Raw genomic sequence first — 9,482 nt, 5'->3', positions numbered from 1 at the left:
TCCAACACACAACCTAGGTAGGGTTTTATTGTGCAGACAGAGGAACACTCCTGGATGGTAAGGTGTTTTTTTTTGTTGTTGTTGCTTTTCATAGGGTTCTTTTTTCCCATTTTTTTTCCCTTTTCCCTTAACAGAATTTCTTTGACGACAAGCTGTGGAAACAACTACAAATGTTCACAAAAAAATGAGACTCGAGCCGCGTCCGCGCTCTGCCGCTGGGCTCTGCGCCTGCCCCGGCGCTCGCCAGCACGCCCAGGGAGCTGGGCACAGCCAGGCCTCAGCTGGGCACGGCCTCAGCAGCACTAGACAGCAAGCAAGCAGGCAGGGATGGGCAGGGGACGGGCACGGGGGGAGGAAGCAGCTCTGGAGAGGAGCAAGGAGTGGGGAGCAGCTGCTGTGTATTGCTCTCAGCCGTGGTGGCACAGCCCGGGCTGCACGGGTCTCACAGCTGGGGTTCACCCCATGCACCTGGATGCTCCTGCCTGCCTCTTCCTTTCCCTGTGTCCTCCCCTGGGTGAGGCTCCTCGGGGTCCCGTGGGCATCCAGGCAGCAGATCTGAGCTGTGCTGGCCATCCCTGTCCCTGCTCTCGCCAGCCCCTGGCACCATCCTGGCCTTACCGAGCTTGTGGGCTGCCCTTCCGTCCTTTGCTGCTCTTCAAGGGAGACAGGGAAATGCTGAAAGGGAGGAGGGAAAAGGGAGGGGGCACACAGGCTCCTCCCAGGAGCACGGTGGGATTTGAGGAAGACTGCTCTGCCTCTCCGTGAGGAAGGACTGGGGTCCCCAGATGTTCCCTTAGGGAAGACAAGGTGCCCGTGCAGGGAAGTCCCTATGGAGACCCTGGGGTCACACTCCCAGAGGGGAACCCCCTCCCCACCAGCCAGCCTGGGTGCAGCTCTGAGTGCCTTGGGGAGGGCAGTGGGGCTGTGGCTAGCTCAGAGAGGCTCTGCTTGCCTCCACTGGTGCTGGCAGCAATTCTCTCGTCACAGCTAAGGGCTGGTCCCCTGGGAGAGCAAGTGATGTCTGGCTCGGGCAGCCCAAAGGTACCAGATGGTGTCTGGAGGAGGCCTCACTTCCAGCTCAGCTGTAAGAAACAGATTAGGAAAAACTTGTTGCCGAAGCACATTTGCACTGAGCCCATTCCCAGGGCCCCAGAGGAGCCCTAAGGAGGCGGGGGGGGTTCATGGTGTCTCCTAGACCTGCTCCCCTCTCTCCTCCCAGCCTGCCAGGCCCGGCAGCATCCCATGGTTCCCCTCCTCACTGAGATAAGAGTAATTTTGTGCCCTATCCCAGCCGTGGCAGCTCAGGGTGAGGAATAAGTCACCTGGCAGGGTGGGTGGGGACACCAAGAGCCCTGTCACCTCCAGGGCCACAGGCACAGCACCCACCACGAGCACAGCACCCACCATGGGCACCCTCTGCATGCTCTCGCATCACCCCTCTCTCTTACCTGCCAATCCAGCTGTCTTTCCCCAGCTGAGAACAGGCAAACCCCAAGAGTTAAAGGGATGGGACAAGCGAGGCTGAGGCCTCCAGTGCTCCCAGCACAAGCAAACCAGCCAGCCTACGGAGCGGGGAGGCGCGATGGGAGAAGCAACGCTGCCTAGCAGAGCCACCATGCTTCGGAGCGGGGCGTGTGGGCGTGGGATGGTGGGCCTCGGCACAGGATGGTGGGTAGCGTTAATATACGGCTAAATAGAGATAACACAGAGAGGTTTCACGGCTTCCAGACGCTTCAGCTTCTCTTTCCAGGGGCTGCGAGGAAGGCGGGGTGGCTGGGTGCTCGGTGTGTGCGTGCGTGTGTGTGCGAGCGCTGTGAGTGTGTGTCTGTGTTTCGCCTTTCAGAGGGACACGAAGTCCACGGCTTGCAGGAGAGGCAGGGAAAGGAGCAGCAGCAGGAGCCACGAGGTGTTCTGGATCAAGAGGCTGAAGCCGGCGCATTTCTCCAGTTTGTCTGTGAGGAGAAGGAATGGGGAGGGAGAGAAGAGAGGCAATGAAATCCCTCAGGAACGGGGCTCAGGCTGGGAGTTCTAATGGTACTGGAACACAGCTTCTTGCCTTGGCTCTGTCACAGAAATGCAGCACAACCCATCCTGGCCTGTTTCCCTCCTAACACGTAGCAATAAAGATTTTTTGAGACCCTGAGAAGCATAACCCTGCCTGTGCCTGACTGAGGTGACAAGTGGATGGGCACCAGGTGAGACAAAGGTCTCTGCATCTGGAGGAGTGCTCCTGTGGGATGCAGGTGTGGAGGATCCCCACTGTCCTCTCTATGGGAGGATATCTAGGCAATGTGCCCGAGGTGGGACCCAAAAGAGACAGGAAAAGCACTGTGAAATGGGGTAGACTGAGTCCATCTGTGGGATGAAACCCACCTGAAGGGCATGTAAGGGTTAGGACATAATTTACGAACCTCAGAGAGGATCTGGGGACAGGGAGTTGTGGTGTTCTCTGCTGATCGGAGCACGTGGGAAGGACTGAGGCCAGGTGCCACTGCCTGTCTCACCTTTGATGACAGTGATGTTCTTTATCTGGTTGCCAGTGTAGTCGTTGGTGGCCTTCAGCTCGCACATGTAGATGCCCTCATCGCTGGTGGTGAAGCTCTGCAGGTGGAGGCACACCAGGTTCTTGTGCATGGTGACGTTGGCTCGGCTCCGGTAGATGTTCTCGGAGACGCTGATGGTGCTGTGGATGACGTGCTTCCTGTTGTCCTTGGTGATGCTGAACTCGTAGGTCAGGGGGTTGTCGGTTTTGTTCTCATAGCGACAGTCCACGCGCAGGTTCTGGCCCAGCAGGCAGGCACTCAGGTCCTTGATCATCTGGCAGTTGGCGGCCTGGAGGACTGGGGAGAGGCAGGAGGGGCTTGGACAGGGAACAGAGAGCTCTGGGGGTGCCCACACAGCCTCCAGGCTGGTGTGGGCAGAGCAGGGAGCAGGGAGCAGGAAGGGATGTACCTGTCAGGATGACAGCGATGCCCACGGTGGGGTTCATCTTGCTGCAGAGGTGCCTGGTGGGGGCTGTCTCTGGGAGGGAAACCTGGGCCGGGGGAGAGAGAGTCAGTTAGCCAGGCCACTGCCCCATGGGTGTGGGCACTCGGTGGTGCAGGCTGCCCTTCTTGCACAGACGATGCTCTGGCGCCTGCTCCTCCTCACCAGTGTCTGGTTCACTGCACAGAGCCCGGCTGGCACTGCATGCAGCTGGAGAATCAGGCACTGTGTGTCTGTCCAGCATCATCTTTGCACACGCCCAGGCAATGCCCCATCCACACTTTGTTTTCCCTGTCCAGATCCCCCCAGCAGACATTAAATGAGCGTGGCCAGACCTGCAGCAAGGCCTGCATGTCCAGTCTCCTCCCCCTTTTGCCCCATGGCCAGCCAAGGTTTGGATAGGTGAAACCAGGCTGCACCCAGTGCCTGCACACCTTGACCAGAGGTCTGTGGCTCACGGCGAGGGGGCTGCCAGCTGAGGGACCCTCTTTGGGGGCGGTGGGTGCCCGCCCTGCCAGCTCTTGAGCAGCTCCAGCGGGTGAGCTCAGCAAGGATGAGTCATTGCGATGCAGCGAGGGAAAGGGGCCAAGAGCAGTGAGGAAGAGGGACACAGCAGCTGGACAGTGAGCCAAGACCACTGAAAGATGGCACAAAGCCTCCAGCAGCTGAGCTCAGCCTGCCTGGCCATGGGGTGGAAGGGGTTTGGGTGGCAGCATCCACTGTCCGAGTCCCTGCCCAGTGCCTGTCTCTCTCCAGGCTGTGTGTGTGGGTAAGGAGCCCGTGATGTGCCATCCAAACACCAGGGCTGCTGATTCCAGTCAGCCCAACGCAGCCACAAGGAATCAATTAAAGGTTTGCAGCCTGGCCAAGCAGGCGCGTGGGGAATCCAGCCGCAGACATGCGGAATGGAGGGACAGTGTGGGGGAGCAGCGAGGCGGCCGGGCTGAAGGACACACCAAGCATCCTGCAGTCAGCCCTCCAGGCTGGCCATGTGGGGCCAGGTCCAAGAGGGGGAGCTGATAAACCAGCCCTTCATCACTCCAAGCTGGCAGAGGGGACAACAGCCCCACAGTTTGCTCCCTCTGAGCCTAGCAAAGCATCCAGGGAAGAGCTAGGAATTGCCTGTACCACAGCCAGCTACATTTTTCTATTTCACAATTTTTCGGTTTTTCATATAACGTTCTGAGAGGAAATACCAAACCCATTTGCTCACCCTGAAGCTCTGAAAAGTCTCTTTATCCAGAACCTTAACCCCTGGCCAGGAGGAAAAATTCTCTTCTCTTTGGTCTTGACAACCAAGAGGTTGTCAGTGGGGTAAATGCTTGAACCTCTGGATTCCTAGAAATTGTCCCTCCGTCCATTGCTTTGTCATTTCCCAGCACCAATCTGCTCCCTTTTGAATGTCCTGGGACACTATCTAGGTCATAGCCTGGCTTTCCTCCAGAAAATCCAAGCTCCCAGAGAGGGGGTTTTCCTCCCATCTATGTGCCCAAACACTCAGATTTTCTAGGCTTTGGGTTGATAGCCTTTGGACCCCTCCTCTCCTGCCAGCAGTGCTGGGAGCAGAGCAAGCCAGGTAACTCTCACTCCTGCATGATCCCAGGGGTTTGGCGTAGGGACAGGGCTCAGGGGGACAGTGGCATTCGAGGGGCTCCAGCTCTTAGAGGGCAAAGTTCCTGGCGTGGTCCCCACCTGCTCGGGGTCACACCATGGCGGTACCTACCCCCTGTGCCCACCAGCGTGACAGGCTCAGGGTGACAAACGAGCTGCGGGGATGGGGACGGGGGCGTGCAGAGCCAGGCTGGTGGGCTGACGGAACGCAGAGCCGCAGGGTCCTGGCTGTGCTGCCAGCAAAGGGGGTGCACGGGGACGCGGTGCGCAGGGAAGAGCGATCGGGCGACCCTCGAGAGGGGCAGGAGGGCTCGGGGCGGGCGAGCTCCCCCCCTGCAGCAGCGCAGAGCGGGAGCGCGGCTGCGGTGCGGGCGTGCGCGCGGGCGCGCCCACCGGGAATGCCGCAGTCCCGAGCCGAGGGTGGGGGGCACCGGCAGCGGGGCGAGAAGCTGAGCCCATCCCCTCCTCCAGCGCGCTCCGTCCGGCCGAGCATCCCCCGGGCGAGGGGCGAGATGCCCCCGGTGCCACCGCCGCGCCCGGCCACTGCGGACCCTGCCCCGCCCGCAGCCCCGCGTTGTGCCCCGAGCCCAGCGGCTGCTCCCGGCCCGCAGCGTGCGGGGCGCTGCGGGGCGGTCGGTGCTTACCTGCGGGCGCTGTCCGGTGCTGCCCGCTGCCTGCGGGGCTGCCGGCGCTGTCCGGGGCTGCCCGGCGGGCTGTGGGCGCGGCGCTCCCGCAGTCTGGGCAGGGCTGGGCGGGCGGACCCAGCGAATGGGGACCGGGAGGCGTCACTGAGGCTCGGCCCCCGGCCCTGCGGTGGGGGGCGGTGCGGGGGGGCCCTGCCTCTGCGGGACTCGGACGCCCCCGCCCCGGACAAGGGGCGCGCACTGATGCGGAAGGTGCCGTTCGCCCCCCTTATGTTCCCCAGGAAGGGCGACACATCCCTATCGCCATGGGAACATAATTTTGCGGAAGAGCTGCCAACCCTCATATTCCCCGGCAGCGTGGGAGGTGTTTTGCTGGGAAAGGAGGATGGTTGGGAAGGGGAAAAGGAGCTTGGTGTGGGTTTTGCTGGGGAGGGGGCAGGTATCATCCTCTGCCACCAAATGAGTTCAGCTCAGGGGCTCCAAGAGGCCATTCTGCACCAGGTCACCACAGGTCTCCTCCATGTGGGAAATAATTGTGATTCAATGATTCACGATGCTGAATCAAAGAATCACACAATCATTTAATTTGGGAAGGATCTTTAACACCATCAAGTCCAACTGCTAACCCAACACTGCCAAATCTACAGCTAAGCCATGGTCCCAAGTGTCACATCTACAGGCTCTGTCTGTGATGGCATTGGACACAGACCTTCAGTTTTCAGCCCAGGTCTGGTGACAATCAGGACACAGCAAGGTTTTCCTCCCCACAGGCTCTCATCAGCATGTTTGGAAAGGGGATAAGCAGAGCTGTATCTGCCCAGGCAAAATGGCTTTGGATCCAGAAAGCAGCCTGGGACAAGACCTCTACCCTGGTCTTTGTCAAGGTCATGACAGCAGAGGAAGGCAGCAGCAGGGAGCTGTTTTCCCTGGGAGTTTGGGTCCAGAGGTATCCCAGGAAGGCACAGAAACACACAGGATGGGCTGCCCTGCCCTCACCTCCTCCCACAGCCCTGGCTGGGCCCTGCTAAAAGGGCTGACACCGGGAAAGTTGATATAAAAGTCATGTTCTCCTCCAGCAGAACCTGATCCCAGGTGTCACTCGAGTGCTGAGGTTTTGCAAGCTGGCTGTGCAGGGGGTTTTGCTAATTCTACAGAAGCTTGGCTGTGGCTGCTTGCTCACTACATGGGCTGCAGGTGTGCTGGCCCAAACAGGGACAGCCCCCCAAGCTGGCCAGGGGGCCTGTGGTGCCCTGGGAGTGTTCAGCAGGGTCCCAGTGTGCTGCCAGGAGCAGGGCAAAGAGCTGACCCTTGTGGCAGTGGGGTGTTGAAGGCACTGTGGCAGCATGACACACCACACTGCTGGCTGAGTCTGGCAGGGCTGGCTGTGGATGGGAGGAGAGGCATGGCAAAACAACAGGGAAAGATACCGAGACTGGGAGCAGATGGATGCAAGGCAAAGAGACAGACACGAGGCATGCTGCAATGTTGTCAGGGGGGAAAATATTGCAAGCACAAGGTCTGCATCCAAACACAGCTGTGATGTGGGGCAGCACATTTAACCACACACACACACACACACACACACACACACACACACACACACACACACACGGGTCCTTTTCACATTTAGCCTCACATCTCCACAAGCTGTGTCTCCTCTGCATCCCCACCCTCAGCTGCAGCTATTGCACAGTGAACCAGGGAATTCAAGCTCCAATTACTGGCTTCTAGAGGCATGCAGTGGCCCAAGTCCCACTGCGAGAGATCTGGGCTTCCTTTCAGTCTCTGGCTGTAGAGGCAGGCGTGAGTGTGCAGTATCTGGGCAGTGCTGGCAGCCACTGTCCTGCCTAGGTGTTTGCAGGAGGCTCCTTGCAGAGGTTTTCCCTTTTGCTGCAGATTGCAGCCTGGCTGCTATCCCTAAACCAGAGAAAAACATCCAAGTCACACCTAATGCAGAGGCCTCCAGATAGCAGCCAGAGAAAAGGGGTGGGGAGAAGAAAACCTAACGGAGAGGGGGGCAGGCAGTGTTTGCAGTGGCAGGTGTCAGTCAGGGAGACAGACAGCAAGAGGGACGAGGAGGCAGCCAAACAGGCACAGTGCAGCAGAGCAGTGCAGACACCAGCAGAAGTGAGTGGATGCGGCAGGACAGACAGAGCAGCAGGCAGAAGCAGGGCACAGACAGCTCCCCTGGGAGCTCAGAGCAGCCAAACTGCCCCTGGACCCTCTCTGGAGAGAAAGCCAGGGCATGTGGGTGTAGCTGTACTGCAGGAGGCAGGCTGGGAGCAGAGGCTCTGAGGGGCATCATGACTCGGGTGTCTGGTGATGCTGCAGCAATTAAAACCTGGCCTTGCCCAAGGACATCCTGCTGCAGGAGACACCCTTCTAGGAGAAAGGTGGATGCACATCCTTCCCAAGAGGAACATCTCTGCCCTGCCCTCAGCCTATCCCAAACACAGGAATTGGAGAGTCTCTCCCTTTTCTTCCTGCTCATGAATCACAGCACAGCAGCACACCCTGGGTCCTGCTCAAAACAATGCCCACACAGCAACCATTTGCTCCCACGCTGCCAGTTGCTGGGGAGAGGTGGTGTAAGGACATGGACAACAGGACCGGGGGGCAGCCGTGCTGTGGAGAGACCCCTGACACCCTCCCCAAGGCCATTAGAGCTGAGGAGTTGCAACATCAGTGGTAGAGCTGCAGAGATCACAGCCCCAGGAGTCACTGATGCTCACCAGCCTCACGGCTCAGCCCCTGCCTCAGAGAGAGGAGGGATGCAAAGGGTTTGCTCCTCACTGCATTAAGCCAAACCCAGGCCCTTCCCACCCCATCTTTGAGGGACAAGGAAGGGAGGCTGCAGAAGAGCTGTGCCCTCGATTGGAGGGACAGAATGGCCCTCGGGAGCCCAGTGAGGCCCCACAGATGCTAAATGTAGCATGGCCCAGATATTAAGCCCCTGGGCTTTGTGGCAGTGCTGCACAGAGCAGGGGTGGAGGAGACTGTGCTCCCCTGCTTCCTGCAGGTAGCACAGAGCCAGGGAAAACAGGGGCAGGCAGGACTCCTGCTGCAGCACTGCTTGGGGTCGCATCAGCCTGGCAAAGGAGATGGCTGGCACAGAACCCCAGCCTTGGTAGCCTGTACCTGCTTTGTGCCTGTGTCCTGCATAAAGAGAACCCCAGAGAACGAAGATCTCTAACAGTGATCAGGGCTAAACAGTGCCTGCGAGCACTCAGCTCCAGCCCTGCACTGACACACTTGCCAGCAGGAACATCCCTCCCCTTCCCCCTGTTTGCTGCACACCCTATCCTGGAGCTGCCTCGTAGCTCCTGGCTCTGTGCTCACTACCAGTCACACGAGTGCCCCAAAGTGGGAATGTTGTCAAGGGGCTTCTCTGGGAGGCTGCCAGCACTGAGATTCACTACAGTGTGGGATCCTCCCCAGTAAATCCTGCTTCACCTGCACTGCTGCCTTCCCAGCCTACTGGGATCCACCAGACAAGACCCAGCAGTGGAGCTGTCCTGCCAAAGCAGAGCAGAGCCATTGTCCCTGCAGCCTGATATCCATCTGGAGGAGGGGTTGACTATCTCTGTCCGCCTCCAGCCCAAGGCCATTAAAAATCTCTTTGCAAGTCTCAGGAATCCTTGTAGGAGCCAGCCAGGACACGAGGAGCCAGCTCAGCCTGGAAGAGGAGGTTGACTGAGGTAGAGAGCTCTTAGTTTGCTCCATCTGCTCTCCAGACTGAGTGGGAAGGGTGCTTGACTGCCTGCTCCAGCCTCCTCCTCACCGCCTCCCATCACATCCTGTTAGTTCTCGGCAGGGGCTGGGTTTTTTGAGAGAGCTGCTTTCTGCACTGTGCCCTGCAAAGCTGATCTCTGCTGAGCTGCAAGTGAGACTCATCCCTGCGGGCAGGAGGGGCTTCTCTTCCAGCTGAGCCAGGCAGGTCTGGCAGGTAACTCCTGGCTCAGTTTGCAGACCTTTACCTGCAGGGTCAGTAGCCACAGGGCCTGTATTTCAAGCTCTCTGCAAGGTGCCACATCCCACGGGCTCTTTGGAGGAGAGTGAACATGGACAGAGATAGAATTGGGAAAAGGTGCCACTTCAGGTGGTGAAACTCCCCTCTGCCACCTGCTGAACACCTGTGACACCACCACCTCACTCCCTTTAAAATGGGGAGTACCTGTGGGGCTGATCCAGGATGTGCAGCACTGGAAGCCCCAAGAGGGAACTGATTCCCAGATTAACCTT

The 9,482-nt window shown here is 59.0% G+C and overlaps 1 protein-coding gene across 1 annotated transcript; it reads right to left on the bottom strand.

The window, feature by feature from the left end:
* THY1 (Thy-1 cell surface antigen) lies at positions 1-5,526 on the bottom strand. Its single transcript, XM_064397631.1, has 4 exons — positions 5,241-5,526; positions 2,953-3,034; positions 2,505-2,840; positions 1-1,952 (listed from the first exon to the last, which is right to left on the bottom strand). The coding sequence occupies exons 2-4, from the start codon at positions 2,987-2,989 to the stop codon at positions 1,840-1,842; spliced, it is 486 nt and encodes a 161-aa protein (XP_064253701.1). The 5' UTR covers positions 2,990-3,034; positions 5,241-5,526; the 3' UTR covers positions 1-1,839.
* Between the last annotated feature and the right edge of the window lie 3,956 nt (positions 5,527-9,482).

The sequence above is a fragment of the Passer domesticus genome, chromosome 23, assembly GCF_036417665.1.
Source record: "Passer domesticus isolate bPasDom1 chromosome 23, bPasDom1.hap1, whole genome shotgun sequence".
Taxonomy (NCBI): domain Eukaryota; kingdom Metazoa; phylum Chordata; class Aves; order Passeriformes; family Passeridae; genus Passer; species Passer domesticus.
The sequence above is the reverse complement of the archived record's forward strand: the minus strand, read 5'-3'. Positions and strand labels throughout refer to the sequence as shown.